The following is a 20,511-nucleotide window of genomic DNA, read 5'->3' on the forward strand; positions in this document are numbered from 1 at the left end:
AACAAGATCACCACGATGTCTCCACCAACTAGCAAAAAAGAAATACAAGCTTTCCTAAGCACCATAAGTTTTTAGAGAATGCACATTCCCAAGTACAGTCAAATCATAAACCCTCTTTACCTAGTCACCCGCAAGAAGAACGAGTTCCACTAGGGCCCTGAGCAGCAACAAGCTTTTGCCCAAATTAAGCAAAAAATCACTCATACAGTAGCCCTTAGCCCAGTCAGGATGGGACCAGAAATGAAAATGTACTCTACTCTGCAGCCAGGAACAATGGCGTGTCCTGGAGCCTTTGGCAGAAGGTGCCTAAGGAGACTCGAAGCCGACCACTAGAATTTTAGAGTCAAAGCTACGGAGAGTCTGAAGCCAACTACACTCCCACAAAAAAAAAATCTTGGCTGCCTATGAAAGAGTTCAAGCCACCTCAGAAGTAATTAGCACAGAAGCACATCTCCTCCTGGCACCCGGATTACCAGTGCTAGAGTAGATGTTTAAAGCAAAGGTTCCCTCTACCCACCACGCCACTAATGCTACATAGAGCAAGCAGATTGCTCTCATCACACAGCGCACCCGTATTAGAAACCTAAATCGCCCTGAAATTTTAGAGATAAGTACAAACTAACCAAAAAGTAAAAATTTTAGTCTCACTGATAAAGAAAAGCAAGAGCAAGTAACACGTGTCAAAGAAGCTCCACCATACAACCAACTGCCAGCGAAAGAAACACGCTACGCTCTTTTCACTGACGGTTCTTGTCGCACTGTAGGGATGAAGCAAAAATAGAAAGCAGCCATATAGAGCCCCACACGACAAGTTGCACAAGCTACCGAAAGAGACAGTAGATCAAGTCAACTTGCTGAACTCAAAACTGTTCAGCTAGCCCTAGACATTGCTGAGAGAGAGAAGTAGCCAAAGCTCTATCTTTATACTAATACGTAAATAGTAGCCAATGCTCTGTGGGGCTGGATGGAAAAGTAGAAAAAAGCCAACTGGCAGCATAGAAAAAAGCCAGTCTGGGCTGTTAATAAATAAAAAGACATTGCCACTCGGGTAGAAAAACTACCTGTAAAAGTCCTTCATGTAAATGTCCATGTCCCCAAAAGTCGGGCTTATGAGGAACACCAAAAGAACGAGCAAGTAAAGCAAGCAGCAAAAACAAAAGTGTCAAAATTAAACTTAAATTAGTAACATAGGGGGGAATTGTTACTAGCTAAATGAGCCTATGATGCCTCAAGTCATCAGGGCAGAAATGCCACCTACAAGTGAACACAAAACCGAAGAGCAGATTTAACCATAGACTGTTATAAATAAAAAATCTGCCAATTTTTTTGGGGAAAAAAAGAGTTGCAAAACCAGTTAAACCAGTTGCTGCTAAAGTAAAGTTCTACCTGTTATTGTAATCACCGGCCATTCTCGTAAATGGCTCCTTTTGTATTGGTATGGCCCTGCCTGAGGCTAAGTTGTCCTTCTCCCCAGACGGTGGGTGGAGGGGACATGGGGGGGCATCAGAGAGGATGCAAAACAGCCTCGAGACCAGCATGCCATGGGAAGGAACTCCACCAAACTTACCGAAAAGACCCCAAAAACAACGAGCCAACACAGAATTAAGAGTTCAGAGTGATATCTGGACATGAGGAACAAAGTACCAAGCCTGCAGAGATGCTGAAAACCTTTGTTGCCCCTCGCCCTAAGCAAGAAGACTTCAGCTGAGGCCAAGACCCTGGATGGCAAAACTAACAGTTGCGAATTGTGGGATATAGCCCTACTGCTCTCATGAGGACGGGACCCCCAGCTCTGCTCCTAGAGGACAAAGCTGCACATTCCTCCTCCTCCAATCACCCTGGGAGTGGCAGTGGCAGACGGTGGACGCGTCGAGTTTCCCAACCTTGAGCTGATCACTTTTAATAAAGGCCTTGAAAGGAGAAAAACTCTCCTCCCCTCTTTATTTCAAGACTATTTCTCAAGTTATCCATGACTGTAAGATGTGTGCTGCCGTCAAGCAAGCCAAGCAAGTGAAACCCCTATGGTATAGTGCGTGGTGGTCCAAGTACAAGCATAAAAAAACCTAGCAAATTAACTACATCCCACTACCCCAAAATCACCAAGGCAAGCGCTATGTGCTAACCATAGTAAAAGCCACTACTAGATGGTTGGAGACCTACCATGTGCCTCACGCTACGGCCCAAAACACCATCCTAAGCCTTAAAAAGCAAATCCTGTAAAGACATAGTACCCCTGAGAGAATTGAGTCAGACGAGACCCATTTCAAAAATAACCTTATCAACACCTGAGCCAAGAAACATGGTATTGAATAAATACATCATATCCCTTATCATGCACCAACTGCTGGAAAAGTTGACCAGCGCAACAAACTACTTAAAACTACCCTGAAGGAACTTGGGGGAAGAATTTTTTAAAATTAAAAAATAAACTTAGCAAAAGCCACCTAAATGGTCAACACCCGAAAGTCCATCAATCAAGTTAGTCCTACCCAGTCTGAACCCTTGCACACAGTAAATAGAAATAAAATCCCTATTATTCACATTAAAAGCATTTTTAAAAAGACTGTTTAGATTAATCCCACCTCAGGCAAAGGCAAACCCATCCGTAAGATTGTTTTTGCTCAAAGACCTGGTTACACTTGGTAAGTAATGCAAAAAGATAGAAAAAGCTGTTGTGTACCACAAAAAAACCTAGTCTTAAGTGAAAACTGTGTGTAAAGTTTTATTGTGATGCAAATAGAAATAGAATAAAGGGTAGATAATGTCCTCAATTATCAAGCAAATTGTATTCTATTTGCCATCTGTATGGCAGTTGTTTTCTGTTAAGTGGGCAGTTTTCCTTATCTCTTCCATAACCACTCCTCCTTCCAAAAAAACATCTGCTAATAATAAGCTATTACATGTCACTGCATAACTAATAAGAACTATAGAATCCCATTGTGAAATGCTCCACCCAGAGGAGAGAGCCAAGCATTCCTATGGAAAATATAATCTGAAGATTCTAAAACACCAGCACTGCTTCTCTACTGGATTTTCCCAGAAAAACAGCTGCCTCTTCTTCCACTAGATCTTGAAAAAAAGACTACACCCTTTTCTACAAGATCCTTACTCAAACAGAACCACACCTGACACTCCAGGAGGACTGCAGCCACATTTCCAATTAGACTGCTACCAACACCCTGACCAACAGGGTGACATGTTGCGTTCTAACTCTGTCAATGTTGTTTTAGTTTACTGCATTGGTTATTTTATTTTTTTATTTTCTTCCCTATTAAAAAACAATTATTTCCTGCTCCCATATCTTTGCCTAAAAGCCCCTTAATTAAAAATTTATAGCAATTCAGAAGAAAGGGTTTTACATTTTCCGTTTCAAGAGAGGCTCCTGCCTTCCTTAGCAAGCACTTGCCTTTCCAAACCAAACCAGCATGGAATCCCTTTAGCCAATTTCAGTCAGTTGTCCTGGCTCTCTCTCCTCCTCAATTTCTTGCCCACCTCTAACCTACTTGCTGGAGGACAGAAGAAACAGTGAGAAATTGAGAAAATTTAAACACTGTGAACACACTGTTCAGCAACAGTCAAGATAGTGCTATAGATGGATAATGAGATGATTAGCTCTCACAATTAAGGGATAACTATTGTGTGAGTATTAAGAAAAGCTTTAGTGATGTATAGTTATGTTATTGTAGTTTAGATGTCCTCTGTTCTCCCCATAGTTCCCTTTTCCACCCTCCTCTGTATTGTTGCCATCAGACAGGCTGAGTTGTCTAAGACAGGTAGAAAGAAGGTGTGCACATGTGCCCCTTCCATGGGGCAGTTGGGAATGGAAAAGCTTGTTGCTAAGGGGGCATGGCATGGCAACACCCGACCCTCCAATCAAGTTACAAGGAAGCACTCTCCACCAATAAACGGCAAAGAAGAGCTGACTGACAGACTTTGGGAGGGGCTAGGGTTGGCTGATTCAACCCCTAGGGGTATAAAAGACTGAGCATCCATCTTGAAGATGAACTGGTAACATGGTAGGCAGCCATGAAGGCAGTTCCCAGTGCTGCAACTTTTTCCTTATTTAGTCCTTTTGTTGTATTTTTGTTAAGGTTTAATAAGCCTTTTAAAAATTTTAAAGTGAACAGTTGTCTCTCACGATAGCAGTGTGTTATCAACACTGTTTTAGCCACAAATCCAAAATAAAATGCCACAGGGGCTACTATGAAGAAAGTTAATTCAAGCCCAATCAGAACCAGGACACCCTTAGATGGCTCTATACCATTTAGAATTTTATAGTTCAAGATCAATAACTTAAATTTGATGCTGTTCCAACTGCCAATTGCTTAATGCATTCAGTTAGAAGCAATGCTTAACATCTTTCAACTTCACACCAAATATGGTTTTTCCCCAAAGAGATGCAAAATGGTGTCTTACCTCGCTATTCATAAAAAGAAGCTGTCCCTCTGGCCATGACTATTACCAAATGTATTCATTTCAAAGAGTAACTCGCTATTACTAAGATTTTAAACTTTCATCATTGCCAAGGACAAGATCCCTATAATTTCCAGTCACCTCTTATTTTCTTGCCTAGTCCTAACTAGGAAGACTTCTGTATTTTCAACATTAAGTTCTGTGAAAAATGCGTATTTTATGATTGGCTTTTCGCAAATATTAAAATGAATATTATATGTGTTATGTTAGAAAGTTATGCTGTATTAATTTTCTTAAGTAGTGTGTTAAATATAGTTTTTAGGTTATAACATAATGTTAAAATAGAAACTATGCTATGTAAGATACTTTCTTTAAAGAGAGGAATGAGGTACTCACACCGAGATAGCAGCCACAGGACACCTAAATCTTTCAGAGAAAAAGAATTTATTGCTCCCTTATCAGAAGAAACTTCTTCCTGCCTCACTCATTTCTGAAGACGCCGTCAGGATTAAGAGGAAGAAGTTGACACTGACCAGACAGAATCCTTTGTTTGAATGGAATTTATGCATCATGTATGAGATGTATGAATATGCAACAGGCTATTGCTTTTAAGGGTTAATCCTCTGTAAACGTGTGTCCTTCCCCCCCCCCGCCCCGGCTAATTTTGCCCAGAAAGAGGTACCCGGACTGTTCATAACTCTTCATTCTTATTGTCTCGTATTATCCTAATCCTAATTGTCCAAATTTTTATTACTCTAATTATATTACTATTTTTATAACCAATTTATTACTATTAAACTTTTAAAATTTTAAAAACAATTGATTGGCATTTTTCACAAGTTCTAAAGTTTTAAGTGATATTGGACGTTAGGATTTGTTCCTTTTTTTCTTTCTGTCTCAGGGAATTTTTCTCGAATTTGTTGCCTGAGACCAGAACGATGAATACTTAAGAGAGACAAAGGAGGTGGCCAAGATGGGGGGAGGGGTGCAGCTGGCTGCAGTCTCTTAGCTAGGGAGGTTTCTCTTGGGAAGTGCAAAGATACCGCGAGATTTTGGCTGGGGGATGAGGGGCTGGACTCGTCCCTAGCTCTCTCTCTCGGGACCGGAGGGGAACTGTCGGGCTGGTGCTACTGTGGGGCAGAATTCGCTGCCACCGTGGAGTTCAGCCCTTTACTGCTTCTCCTACCGTGGGTGAGCCTTTGCTCGTAAGAGCAACCGTTGAACTGGGACCCTTTCAATACCCAACCTCACTGGGAAGGACCCTCACCATCTACTCGGGTGGCTCAGGAAAAAACCCGGGACCCTGAACCCCTCCGGAGGGAGTGTCTCCTGGCTGCTTACGGCAGCTGCCTGCAGAAGCCCATCTGCCGCCACCCACCCCCAATGTTTTCTGCCACTGCTTCAGGGCTTTTTACTACACTTTAACCTGACACCCCGTGCCCGCCCGGACAGTCCGCGGCTTCCGGCACGGCCCCGGAGTCTTTGCTACACTTTGTTTGCAACCCTAGGTGTGCTTGCCTCTGCTGTTCCAGCCTGCTGCTCCGAGGTTTTCCTGCTGCAGTCTATTCAGCTTCCCGAGTGGCACTGACACCGACTGACCCCCGTGAGTTTGCCCCTTCATTCTCTCGCGGGCTGAGTTGCCATTACCCACGTGGAGAGGCAGATGAACTCGCGCCACAGCGCCTCCTGCATCTATGGGGGAATCATTACAGCGACCCTGCCGACTGTGATCATTACACCAAAGTGGAATGTGCTTGACAGCAGAGAGAAGGCTGTTATTGGTTTTCTTTGTTGTTGCTACCACTGTTCTTGTTTGTTTGTCTTGTTTTATATAGATATATATATATAAAGTATTGTTATTCCTTTTCCCACATCTTTGCCTGAAAGCCCCGTAATTTCAAAGTTATAATAATTTAGAGGGAAGGGGGTCACATGTCCCATTCCAAGGGAGGTTCCCACCTTCCTTGGCAGACACCTGTCCCTTAAACTAAGACAAGTGGCAACAATTCATAGAATCATAGACTATGCTGAGTTGGAAGGGATGCATAAGGATCACTGAGTCCAACTCCTAGCCTGGCACAGGACAGCCCCAAGAGTCACACCATATGCCCAAGAATATTGTCCAAAGGCTTCTTGAATTCTGTCAGGCTTGGTGCTGTGATCACTTCCCTGGGGAGCCTGCTCCAGTGCCCAATCACCCTCTGGGTGAAAAACCTTTTCCTAATATCCAACCTAACCTCCACTAACACAGCTCCAGCCATTCCCTCGGATCCTGTCACTGGTCATGAGAGTGAAGAGATCAGCACCTGCCCCTTCACTTCCCTCATGAGGATGTTGAGGACTGCAATGAGGTCTTGTCTCAGTCTCCTCTCCTCCAGGCTGAACAAACCAAGTGACCTCAGCTGCTGCTCATATGGCTTCCCCTCTAGGCCTTTCACTATGTTTGTAGCCCTCCTTTGGATGTTCTCCAATAGCTTTATATCCTTCTCCAATAGCTTTATATCTTTCTTATATTGTGGCATCCAAAACTGCACAAAGGACTCAAGGTGAGGCCGCACCAGTGCAGAGCAGAGCAGGACAATCACCTCTCTCACTACATGGTGATGCCGTCCCTGATGCACCCAGGACATGGTTGGCCCTCCTGGCAGCCAGGGCACTGATGACTCATGTTCAACTTGCCATCAACCAGGACCCTTAGGTCCTTTTCTGTGGTGCTGCTCTCTGGCCTCTTGTGTCCCTAGTCTATACACACAACCAGGGTTGCCCTGTCCCAGGTGCAGAATCTGGCACTTGTCCTTGTTAAATTTCATACAGTTGGTGATTGCCCAGCCCTTTAACTTATCAAGGTCTCTCTGCAAGGCTTCTCTGCCCTCAAGAGTCAACAGCACCTCTCAATTTAGTGTCATCAGCAAACTTACTTAGTATTTCTTTGAGTCCTGCATTCAGGTCATTAATAAAGATGTTGAAAAGAACTGGGCTGAGGATGGAGCCCTGAGTAACCTCACTAGTGACCAGATGCCAGTCTGATGTAACCCCATTCACTATAACCCTTTGTGCCCAATCTGTGAGCCTGTTGCTCACCCATAATGTAACATGGTGATCCAGCTGTGTGCTGGACATATCAAAAGCTTTGCTGAAGTCCAAAATGATGACATCAACTGGCTTCCCTTGATCAACTAGGTTGGTTACCCTGGCATAGAAGCAAATCAAGTTTGACAAGCAGGACTTTACACACGAAGCTGTGCTGGCTATGACTGATGACTGCATTGTCTTCCATGTGTTTTTCAATACCTTCCAGAATATTTTTTTAATGATTTTACGAGGCACTGAAGTGAGACTAGGGAAACAAGAGGCCAGAGAGCAGCACCACAGAAAAGGACCTAAGGGTCCTGGTTGATGGCAAGTTGAACATGAGTCATCAGTGCCCTGGCTGCCAGGAGGGCCAACCATGTCCTGGGTGCATCAGGGACGGCATCACCATGTAGTGAGAGAGGTGATTGTCCTGCTCTGCTCTGCACTGGTGCGGCCTCACCTTGAGTCCTTTGTGCAGTTTTGGATGCCACAATATAAGAAAGATATAAAGCTATTGGAGAAGGATATAAAGCTATTGGAGAACATCCAAAGGAGGGCTACAAACATAGTGAAAGGCCTAGAGGGGAAGCCATATGAGCAGCAGCTGAGGTCACTTGGTTTGTTCAGCCTGGAGGAGAGGAGACTGAGACAAGACCTCATTGCAGTCCTCAACATCCTCATGAGGGAAGTGAAGGGGCAGGTGCTGATCTCTTCACTCTCATGACCAGTGACAGGATCCGAGGGAATGGCTGGAGCTGTGTTAGTGGAGGTTAGGTTGGATATTAGGAAAAGGTTTTTCACCCAGAGGGTGATTGGGCACTGGAGCAGGCTCCCCAGGGAAGTGATCACAGCACCAAGCCTGACAGAATTCAAGAAGCCTTTGGACAATGCTCTTGGGCACATGGTGATTCTTGGGGCAGTCCTGTACAGGGCTGGGAGTTGGACTTCAATGATCCTTGTGGGTCCCTTCCAACTTTATGATTATATGACTAATTTTTAAAGTATTTTACAGAAACTGATTATACTAACTACACAGAATCACCATAGCCTCTCAATCTGATTATCTAATGTTAGCTAATCTAAGCATACCATTATTTTCAGTTTCTGGAAATTATCCCAGAAAAATAGAGCAATAGTCTCTGCATGGGAAAGTTCATTTAAAAAAACCCTTTTCCATATATCTGTAAGTAGGTATTAACAAGAGAAAATCACATAGCCACCTCTGCTGAACCAATGACAGGATTCCTCAACAGCAAATGAGATTTTAAATATTTTCATATAGTTACATGTTCAACATCTTTAAATACAATTACATATAGCTAAAATACCTGACATGAATATACTTATTCCAACCAAAGGAAACTTTATACTTATTTAAACTCAAATCCCACTTAAGGATGGGCAAGTATTACAATTTCAGTGTTAACAAAATGAAACAACCAATCCTTAATTTGAAAAAAAAAATCTATGTGAAATTGGTCCCAATTAGTTGTTAAAATAGAGATGAGGATGACTTTAGAACTCAATCATTGCAACCATCAGACTTCTAACTAACTTATCAAAACACTGAATTGGTACACTGAGTGCCCTAGCAAGCTGGCTACACCTTTTCTCAAATGTTAACACAGCTTACAAGTTTATTTAGCGACATTGGTTTCTATACAATAATAATTAATAGGAAGATAAATATTAATCATTTTGCAACGTGTACCTTTTTAAAGTTAAGCAACACTGCTAGCTACCTGTCCTAGGGTGATGTTATGATGCTTGTATCCCCATTTGTGTGCTCTGTTTATGCTGGATATTATGTTCTGTGCCTTCAAGACTGGCTCTGAAGAGCGAAGTTCTGTTTTGGTTTTGTTTTCAGACTGCTCCCCCACAGCTGGCAGGACACAGAGACAGGGCAGTACATAGTGCTGCTTTTGCTTTTTGCTTTTGCTTTGCTCTTGCTTTTTGCTTCTGCTCATTAGTTAGTTTAGCTAAGCAGTCCGAATTTTTCCCTGGACTGTTTTTCCTTTCCCTTTTTTAGAACCACTCAAACCTGCTCTGGACTGAGACCTGGGAAACACTGAGAGTTTGCACCCTGTGGCCTGCAGCAGCCATCCCCAGTGCCGGAGGGACTGATAACAGAGCAACCATTCCCAGGAGAGACTTTCTGAATTTGTCATCTTATTCAGAGCGATGAAAGAGTGGTGTCATCCAGTGTTGTTCATTTTGTGTGCTGAGGGGTGTTTTGCCTATTAAATAAACAGGTTCTTTCCACTTCTCTCAGAGGAATCCTTCCCTAACCAACGGGGGGGAGGGGCCATGTGGGTTTGCTTTCTGGAGGGGCCCCATTTGGAGGTTTTCTCCCAAATTTTCCCTAAACCAGGACACTACCTTTGAAAGAATTTTTAAAAAGACAAAACAAATTCTTGAGCTTCTACAGAAGAAATTAGAAGGAAAGTTGTCTATATAAAAAACAATACTGTTTATCCAACTCAGCTTTTCTTGTAATTTTTTCAAAGATGTTGCCAATAGCTATTTCCACTGACATAATCCCAGACTATTTCAAATAACAAGTTTCATTAAGGAGGTAACCTAATAACAGTCCTCAACTCCAAACAGTATATTTATAAATATATAAAACATAATTTAAATATAGACCTATGCATAAAAAACCCAAACAAACAAACCCCACACTTCTTTCATTTCCACAGTCATCAAGCAAGTGTTTTACATAAAAATAAAAAATAATTAGGACAGCTGGAGAATATGAAAGATCTTGTCAGGAACCCGTAAAATTTTATTGGTGCCATTCATGTTTAACTGGAATACTTCTATGCAACATAAACACAGTGTTGACATAAGATGCTTCCTCTATCCTCTTATTGTGCCTAAATACCAATGGGGTTTTTTTTGGTTGGTTTTTTAAAGGGAAAAGGAAGATATAGGGTAAAAGGGAAAACTACTGCAGAATTACTAAGAATTAATGACTGAAACAACAGGCATGATCCTATGACAAAAAGATCTAACAGCAGAAAAAGTGTTCTTCCACCATAAAAAAGAAAAAAAAGGAAAACAAAAGGTGAAGAAATATAGCAGGATAGTATGCTTCTCAATAAGGTATGCTAGCAGGTGAAGTGCATAAGCCCCAGTACCCCCAGGTCCCTTTTTGCCTGGCCACTGTCCAGCCACACCGTCCCCAGCCTATAGTGTTGCAGGGGGTTATTGTGGCCAAAATGCAGGACTCAGCATTTGGACTTACTAAACGTCATCTTATTGGACTCTGCCCATCCATCCAACTGTTCCAGGTCTCTCTGCAGAGCCCTCCTACCTTTCAACAGATCAACACACGCTCCCAGCTTAGTGTCGTCTGCAGATTTACTTATGAAAGACTCAGTACCCTCATCCATGTCATCAATAAAAATATTGAACAGAACTGGCCCCAGCACAGACCCCTGAGGGACACCACTGGTGACTGGCCACCAGCCGGATGCAGCACCATTCACCACCACTCTCTGGGCCTGGCCATCCAGCCAGTTCTTAACCCAGCAAAGAGTGCTCCTGTCCAAGCCATGGGCTGCCAGCTCCTCCAGGAGTATGCTATGGGAGACAGTGTCAAAGGCTTTGCTGAAGTCCAAATAGACAACATCCACAGCCTTTCCCGCATCTACCAAGTGAGTCACCTGGTCATAAAAGGAGATCAGGTTGGTCAAACACAACCTACCCCTCCTAAACCCATGCTGGCTGGGTCTGATACCCTGGCTATCCTGTAAGTGCTGTGTGATGACACTCAATATAAACTGTTCCATTACCTTACCAGGTACTGAGGTCAGGCTAACTGGCCTATAATTACCAGGATCCTCCTTCCCACCCTTTTTGTGAATGGGCATCACACTGGCCAGCTTGCAGTCATCTGGAACCTCACCAGTGAGCCAGGACTGTTAGAAAATTATAGAGAGCGGCTCCGCAAGCTCATCTGCCAGCTCCCTCATCACCCTGGGATGGATCCCATCTGGTCCCATAGATTTATGAACATCCAAGTGGCTCAGCAGTTCTCTGACGGCTTCCTCCTGGATAACAGGTGGACGATTCTGCTCCCTGACACCATCTACCAACCAGCACTTCCGCCTTCTCCTTATCTGCAGTTACTAAGTTCCCTCCCTCATCCAGTAGAGAACAAAGGTTGGTCTTACCCTTCCTTTTGCCCTTAATATATTTGTAAAAACATTTTATTATCCTTTACAAAAGTTGCCAACTTAAATTCTAACTGAGCTTTGGCCTCCCTATTTTTTTTTCCTACATGCCCATACATGTACTTATGTTCAGTTTACTTACTGTTTCACTTCCAATGTAAGGTTAAAATACAATTTTGTTCTGCTGCTCCTAACCATTGTTTTAAAATAGTATTTGTGATATCATCTATTCAGACCGAAATATAACCAGATTTATATATAATTCTATTCTGCAAGTACTCAAATTATAAAATCTGGATAAATCAGCAAACTACCCAAAATAAGGTGTTTATAGTCCCTCTGCAATTCAAAAACAGGCATTAGTAAGAAACACTCGTTACCTGATGAAAAAAGGTTACCTTCCAACTACCTTAATTGCAAAATAGAAGAGAAATTTCATACACTAAAATCAAGTTACATCACAGCTGCAGACAGTTAGAATTAGACTCAGATCCACAAAGGGAGTTAAACTACCCCAATATCTGCTAGAAGACCAACACATCAGGACATACGCAGTCAAGGAGGTTCCTGGAGAGGCTCATTGGGAATGTGAAGGCTAAAGGCAACCTTGGCTACAGTGACCATTAAATGGCAGAACTCAGAGGGGCAAAACGCAAGATCACAATACTGAATTTCAGGAGAGCAGTATTGGCCTCTTCAGGGATCTCCTTGGAAGAGTCCCATGGGATAATGCCCTGGTAAGAAGGGGAGCCCAAGAAAGCTGGTTAATATTCAAGGATAACCTCAACCAAAGGCAACAAGAAGAGATCCTATAAGTACACAAGTGACAAAAGGAAGACTAGGGAAAGCATGAGCCCACTTCTGAATGGGGCAGGGGCCCTGGTGATAAAGGACATGGAAAAAAACTGAGGTACTGAATGCCTTCTTCACCTCAGTCTTTACTGGCAAGACCAGCTGTCAGGGACTGAAATGATTCATGCCTTAAACATTGTTATAAAATAATTTTTCCCGTTATAGCAAAACTGTATAAAGAAGCCACTGAAGCCTACCCCTCCCTAAAGATGCCTGACTATAACTTTGGACTGAAAGTCAAACTGCTGAGATTAGACAAAGGGAAACCCATTCTTCAGTCATCTCAGGCCTGGGGAGAAGTAAACAAGTAAACAAGGAAAAGAATAAAAACCAAACCCAGCAGCCATGCTAAGAATCATCTCTGGCTTGTTTTGGGGTGGGGGAGGCCGTAGCCCACAGATCCATTTGCTGGGAGCAGGTTTGCACAGATTTCCCCCCGCAACCGAGGTGGGAGGAAATTTCAGTGAATTGTAACCTCTGCTCAGGGGCAGTGAACCCATCCATCCTCCCTTACGCAAACTGGCTATGGAACCCTCAACCCTAGGAAGGCTACATCCATGGGACATTCTTATGAGAAACAACTGAGGGGGTATCTTAATCCATCAAAGACCCCCCCCCCCCCCAACTGTCCCCCCAGAGTAATTCCTGAGGCCTTGCAGCACAGGACTGCACGCAATACAACAAATCCGGAGTCTGTCAAACAATGGCAACAGCCCCCCCCCACCAGGCAGGTGCCTGGGTTTTCCTACCTATCCTGAACTACTTATATTAACCCATCGAGTTCTATGCTTTTTGGGGCACCTTCACCACCAAGAAGATCAGCTGGAGAGGATCAATGGAACATTGTTGGAATCCACAGATGGTGATATTTTCTTTATTCTCTCTCTGTCACTCTCTTTCAGTCCCCCTACTTCTTTTCTATTTATTTCTCTTCTTTTGTCTCTCTTTCTCTCATATTTACTATTAAATAAAACCCATACTACTGACTTTGGCATATGGTCTTGTTTGCACCTTAATTCAGGCAGAGGCATTTCTAATAATTTTAATAACCAGATCATAACACTGGCCTTCAGAAATCCTGAGTCCCAGAGACCAGAAAAAAGGCGGGAGCAAGAAAGATGTACTTTTGCTGGAAGAAGATCAAGTCAGAGAATACTTCAGCAAACTGGACGTACATAAGATCACAGGCCGTGATGAGATACACCCATGAGCACTGAGGGAGCTGGCTGACATCATTGTAGGGCCACTCTACATAATATCTGAATGGTCATGGCAATTGGAAGAGGTGCCCAAATAGTGGAAGAAAGCAAATGTCACCTGAATCTTAAAGAAAGGGGACCCAAGGAACTACAGGCCAGTCATCCTCATCATGATCCCTGGGGAAGGTGATGGAGCAACTGATGCTGAAAACCACTTCCACACAGGTGAAGGACAAGAAGTTACAAGGAGTAGTCAGCATGGCTTCACAAAGGGGAAGTCTTGCTTGACCAACCTGATAACCTTCTATGCCTGGCTTAGCAGATGAGGGGAGAGCAGTGGATATTGTCTAGCTGGACTTCAGGAAAGCTTTTGACATTATCTTTCTGTTGGAGGGTAGGATTTTTCCTTTCTGTTTTCTTTCTCTTATGGAATTTTGTCCGATTTTTTGGCTAAAAAACAATAACGATTGGTATTTAAGAGAAACAAAATAAGTAACCACAGAGAAGGGGGAGGAGTGCAGCTGGCTTTACTGTGGTAGCTGAGGTGTTTCTCTGAGAAGGGCAGAGATACCATGAGATTTGGGCTGGGGGAAGGGGTTGGGTGCATCTCCTAGCTCTCTCTTCCTTTCTCGGTTTTCAGAGGGGAAAAAGACTGCTATCGCTGTGAGAAGAATTCGCCACCACTGCGAGGTTCCGTCTCCAGCTGCCTTCTACCGTGAGTGGAGCTCTGCTCGTAAGAGCGGCCGTTGCACTGGGACCTTATTAACACCCTACCGCACCAAAGGACCCTTCATCATCTGCTCGAGTGCCTCAGGGGAAACCCTGGGATCTCCGAGCCCCTTCCCCCTCCAAGGGAGCCTCTCCCTGCCGGATTCGGGAGCCGGGCTGCCACTGCCCGGCCCCCGCCCTTTCTTTGCCACTGCTCCGGGTTTTTTGCTACACTGTAACCCCGCAACCCCTGCCTGCTGGGACGTCCCGTGGTTCCAGCTACAGCTGCTGAGTTTCTGATACATCTCGTCTACCACTCCGGGATTTTTTTTTGCTTGTCCCTGCCATTCCAGCTTGGTGCTTCCGACATCCCTGCTACAGCTCCTTTTGCTATCCAGAGGGGGCACCGGGATCGGCTGCCGGTGGAGGTTTGTAAAGGAAGCCCCTCCCCTATCCCTTTCCGCCGTCTGCATCCGCCATTGTCCACATGAAAGAGACGGCCGAACTTATGCCACAGCGCCCCCTGCAGCTGCAGGGAAATCATCGCACCTGCCCTGCCCGGCTGGGGAGCCACCATCGCCCCTGCCAGCTGCGACCATAACTACACCAAAGGAGAGAGTGCCTGCCAGCCGAGAGAAGGCTGTTACTGGGTTTGTGATTTTGTTTGTTGTTGCTGCCATTATTGTTGTTTGTTTGCCTTGTTATACATACTAGTAAAGAACTGTTATTCCTTTTCCCATATCTTGCCTGAAAGCCCCTTAATTTCAAAGTTATAATAATTCGGAGGGAAGAGGGTCATATTCTCCATTCCAAGGGAGGTTTCCGCCTTCCTTGGCAGACATTTGTCTTTCAGACTGAGACACACTCATATGATCCTCATAGAGAAGCTTTTGATATATGGACAGGATAAGCAAACAGTGAGGTGGACCAAAAACTGGCTGAACATCAAGGCCAAGAGAGTGGTGGTCAGCAGCACATCTAGTTGGAGGCTAGTATGTACCCCAGGGGTCAATACTGGGTCTAGTCCTGTTTAACACCTTCATTAATGATCTGGACAATGAGGAACAGCATATCCATAGCAAGTTTGCAGAACCAGGAGGAGCAGCTGATACACCAAGGGGTCATGCTGCCATCCAGAGGAACTTTGACAGGCTGGAGAAATGGTCTGACAGGAATCTCATGCAGTTCAATGACAGGAAGTACAAAATCCTGCATCTGAGGAAGAATAAGCCCAGGCACTAATACACATACTGGAGGCTTACCAGTTGGAAAGTAGTTTGGCAGAAAAGGACCTGGGGAGTCCTGGTGGACACCAAGTTGAATATGAGCCAGCAATGTGCCCTTGCTACAAAGAAGGCAAATGGTATCCTGGGTTGCATTAGGAGGAATGTTGCCAGCAGGTTGGGGGAGGTGATTCAGCACTGGTGAGGCCACATTTGGAGTCCTATGTCTAGTTTTGGGCTCCCCAGTACAGGAAAGACACAGACATACTGATGTGAGTCCAGGAAAGGGCCATGAAGGGACTGAAGCATCTCTCCTATGAGGAAAGGCTGTCTAGCCAAGAGAGCAGAGGAGATCTCATCAACATATACAAATACCTGAAGGGAGAGTGCAAAGATGACAGTGGCTATTGTCAATCATGCCCAGTGACAGGACAACATGCTATATCTGAAGCACAGGAGGTTCTGTCTTAACATGAAGAAACACTTTTTTTTTTTACTGTGAAGGTGACTGAGCACTGGACACAGGCTGCTTAGAGATGATGTAGAGTCCAAACATGCCAAACGTATTTCCCCTCAGTTTTCAATGCAATACAAATTTATTCTTTGGTATGGAGTAGAGCCTTCAATAATTATTGTAAAGCTATGCACTTTCAGAAAAACATTTTATTAGCTACAGAAATAAACAAATGCTGCAGAACTCTGGACTTGCTACCTCTGACAAATTCAGCTGAAGAAATTATAATTTCACACTACATTGAGACAAAACATTTTTTCCTTTTACTCAAACCACATTTGTTAAATACTTCTCTACCCAGCTCTCTCTCTCTCTCTTTTTTTCTCACTAATGTTGTCTCAACAGATACCAAGAGTGACTGTAACAATACATCTACCATGGAAAGGATTTTTGTTATCAAAGGATTTCAAAGGATATCATTTCAACATGATATTCATCACTTAAAGAAACACCATGTGAAAATATGAATTGTGTCTGAATATAGTGGAACTGCTTTTGCCATCTTAATGCAACACTAAGATATAATTTGTCAACTTTAAGATTGTTATTCAAATACATAAACAACTAAACTATTTCACATATCACCAGTTTACTAGTAAATTAAGTATCATTCATTCTTTAACTTTGTAGGCATTTCTGTAACACCGTTTCAGACTGCCATCAACCTCTAGCAGTACACTTTGCAGATGGGGTAGATAGTGCAGAGAAAAACACCCAACACACAAAGGGAATTGTCCACTCTATTACCTAGCATCCTGTGCCTCCCACCTACCATTAAGCTACAGCAGAAACATACTACTTCTATACTCAAATGAAAAAGTATACACTGAACAGACAATCATTAAGTCAGTCTCATTCAGGATTGTGGTGCATTGCCTTGCACAGTATTTGCATGCCTTCTGCACACTAAGGACAGAACTGAAACAGAGGTAGGATGTGTGATGATTGGTTAACATGTCCATATAGTGCTTCCACAATTCAAAAATTAAAGAGGTCAGCCCAATCATGGAATTCTGAATTCCCTGAGTGCATCAGCTGGTCTGTGTCATTCATCCAAAGAAGCCACGCCCTGCTTCTTGCCACCCTGCTCAATAACCATGGTTATGTAAGCCTTTGCACTCATGGGTATTAAGTTTAGCCCAGTAATGGTAAATGATTGGATTTGCTGTTGTTTTGACCTGGATAATTGTACTAGTGAATTAGTGAATTACTGAATGTGTTGTAAAACACAGATAATTGTACTACTGATCTCTATTTAGCAGTAGCTTGTTTATCCCTAAAGCTGTTTGGTCTAGCATCTCTTACTGTATCCTGAACCTATATCTTGGCAGTGCCTCCTTAGGCTGTTACAATGACCAAAGGGAAATATCAATCAATCATACTTTGGACTTTGAGTATTTTAATTAGCAGAATTTGTTACATATTGACAAGCTTCTCCCACTGCTACAAAATTAATCATATTAAAATTTATTCCCATTTTCCTGAGGTACTTGGAAAAGAGGAAGTGTATTAGGTGTTTGCTTATAATATTAAAGTGACAGATCTTTGTTTAATTCTATAAAAACAGATGGTATGACTACGAAGTAGGCTTCCAAAATAAAACATCAGGACTGAAAGAATAAAACTTACTATCAACATGCAGCTAATTTAAATTACTTAACTGACAATGGTAAAAAATTACTTTGTATCAAAATAGATGTATGAAAGAGAAAAGAAATTCTGATTATTTTTAATTAGCCAACAACTTTAAAAAAAGTCACAAAAATTATAAGTTACAAAGAAAAAAACAGGTAAGTAGATGGAGATATAAGTTTCTGAATCAATTTTTCAACATCTATTTTGCTGCCTAAATGTATTTATATTGAAGGACCCGCAAGAACAAATACTCAACCACACAGTTATGCTGGTCCTGCAAAGGCTTCAATATTGCTTTTGTCTTAACAAGCTAAGTAGCCTCATGGACCAACAGAGAAAATCGGGGCCTTCGCAGTCATGCTTTTTGTCAGAAATTTTGTATCCTCTTTTATGAAAGTTAACCTTCACACTATAATGCGAGTTACAATACTCTGACAGCAAAATTCACTTATAATTGTGAAAGTAGTAATGATTACTTAGTATCAAATACATGATCATTCACCAATAATTACCTCTCTTTCTAAAAAATATTTGAAAAAAAGCACAACCTTACTTTCTGAGATACATAATGACCAGTTCTAACAGAAAAAGCAGTCTGATCTTTCAGAGAGAAGAACAGGATACTGTCTCTCTCTGACATAATACACAATATTGAAGAAGTAACTTTCCCTTTATGTGCCTCTATTTCCCTCCTCAGTCTTTATCTTAAACTGCCTGATTATATTGCTAGCTCTTTATGGAAGTATAAAACTTTAGGACTATTCAAACACTGTCTTCACAAAACAAGGTCTTATTCTTTATTATCTTTCACAAAAAGTCAATAAATCAAAAGAGGAAAGGATTAGTAGAAAGCCTGCCATGGTTAGAGATTACTTTTAAAAAACAAACATTTAATATTACAGAAATGAACTCTCCAACACCAGTTATGAAAGATGGTAAAAATGAACTCAAATTCAGATGGGTTTTCAGATGAATTTTGACCTATACCTTGAATATATCTGCCATCCTCTACCTTGAAACTATGATTTTCTCTATACTTACTACAACTTCAGAAATAACATATTTCTATATGCCAACATAAGCAATTTAAGCCTTTGAAACTGTTTCATTTTGGGGAGAATAAAGTACTTACTTGAGGGCTGTTCCAATACAAGCTGTCGTGGTTTAACCTGGCAGGTAGCTAAACACCACACAGCCACTCACTCACTCCTCCCCCCACTAATAAGCTAGAATATACAAAACAAGCGATGCACAATGCAGTTGCTCACCACCTGCCGACCAGTTCCTGAGCAGCAACCCCCAGACAACTTTCCCTCTATCTTATATTCTGAGCATAATGTCATATGGTATGGAATACCCCTTTGGCCAGTTTGGGTCACCTGCCCTGGCTATGTTCCCTCCCAGCCTACTCGCTGGTGGGGTGATATGAAAAGCTGAAGAGTCATTGACTTAGTGTAAACACTGCTTAGAAACAACTAAAAACATCTATGTGTAATCAACCTTATTGTCCTAAATCCAAAATACAGCGTTATACCAGCTACAGGGAAGAAAATTAACTATCCCAGCAAAAACAGGACAAAAGCCTTGCTACCTTTTTATGTAAATCTGCAGACTTCCTGGAATTAGTTCATTGTCAAATCCAAAGGTTGTTTAGTGCACTTGCCAGTTACATTAACTCTATATAACATTATGTGATTTTTTTTTTATTTCGCAAAATATAACTGGAGAACTACTCCGCCTCCAGCGCAAGATTCTTTATATAACTAGCATTGTAGGAATCACGATCAAGCTGATGGAAGGAAAAGTATAATAAAAATATTAACAAAGACTTAATTTTTTCAATTGTTTTTTTCTTTCCAAACATAACCTAATGAAAAATTTCTACGACACTTCCACAGGAGTTTGAGAAAGCGTGTGGGCCTGATGCCGCGCTGCCCACTGCGGCGCCCCTCTTCCCCGCGGGGGAAACGTCCAGGGGTGGCGGACACCCGACGGGGTTCAGAAACGCTGCTACTCACTGGTTTGTGGGGGGAGCGTTGAGCGGGATGGCCACCTCCTCCTCTTCATACTCGGGCCCATCCAACGAGTCGCCTTCATCCACAATCCCCAGCCCCCCCGCCAAGGAAGGTGGCTGTGGCGGCGGCGGCGGCAGCGGGGGAAAGGCGACAGTGCTGGGTCTGGGTGGGAGCAGCACCTCTCCGGACACCTCCGGCCTTTGTCCAGTTGCTAACAGTGCGTCTCTGGACGCCAGAGAGGCAGGCCCGGAGCTTAACGCCAGAAGCCCCAGCGCCGAGCACAACGCCGGACCGCCAGCGCCCAGGCTGTCCCCGCCAGAGCCAGCCAGGAAGGGGCCCTGCGACCCCAGCTCCTTGCCCCGGCATAATGTGGGGTAGTGCTCCGACTCAGCTCCGCCAGCAGCTCCCACCATCCCGGCAGCGGTAACCGAGCCGCCCTCCTCAACCCCGGCCTCAGCCGCCATCATGTTGAGCCTCACTCCCTCCTACCTCCACCTCCCCCGCCGAACGCAGCACTCCGGGGAGGTGGCGACGACTTCCTCCTGCCCACGCCTCCGCCTGCGGGGAGTGGAGCTAGTACTTAGGAGATTTCTCAAGCAGACAGGCTCTGAATAATAACTGTCTGAGTGCCTAGAGTAATCCCTCAAGACCCCAGCACTGCTGCTTTGCCCCCCTGCAGCCGCGAGGGGAGCAACTCTTGCG

General features: G+C 43.4%; 1 protein-coding gene across 2 annotated transcripts in view; it reads right to left on the reverse strand.

The window, feature by feature from the left end:
• The window catches only part of LOC129133612 (ras GTPase-activating protein 1-like), a 128,601-nt gene extending 108,325 nt beyond the window's left edge, over positions 1-20,276 (reverse strand). Inside the window, exons 1-2 of one of the 2 annotated variants that reach the window (XM_054653253.2) lie at positions 20,026-20,276; positions 19,813-19,965 (exon numbers count right to left, since the gene is read on the reverse strand). In XM_054653253.2, coding sequence (XP_054509228.1) covers positions 19,813-19,965; positions 20,026-20,276 — 404 coding nt within the window. Of the gene's footprint in view, positions 1-19,812 lie in introns of both variants that reach the window. The other variant, XM_054653252.2, reaches the window with a different exon arrangement.
• Between the last annotated feature and the right edge of the window lie 235 nt (positions 20,277-20,511).

The sequence above is a fragment of the Agelaius phoeniceus genome, chromosome W, assembly GCF_051311805.1.
Source record: "Agelaius phoeniceus isolate bAgePho1 chromosome W, bAgePho1.hap1, whole genome shotgun sequence".
NCBI lineage: Eukaryota > Metazoa > Chordata > Aves > Passeriformes > Icteridae > Agelaius > Agelaius phoeniceus.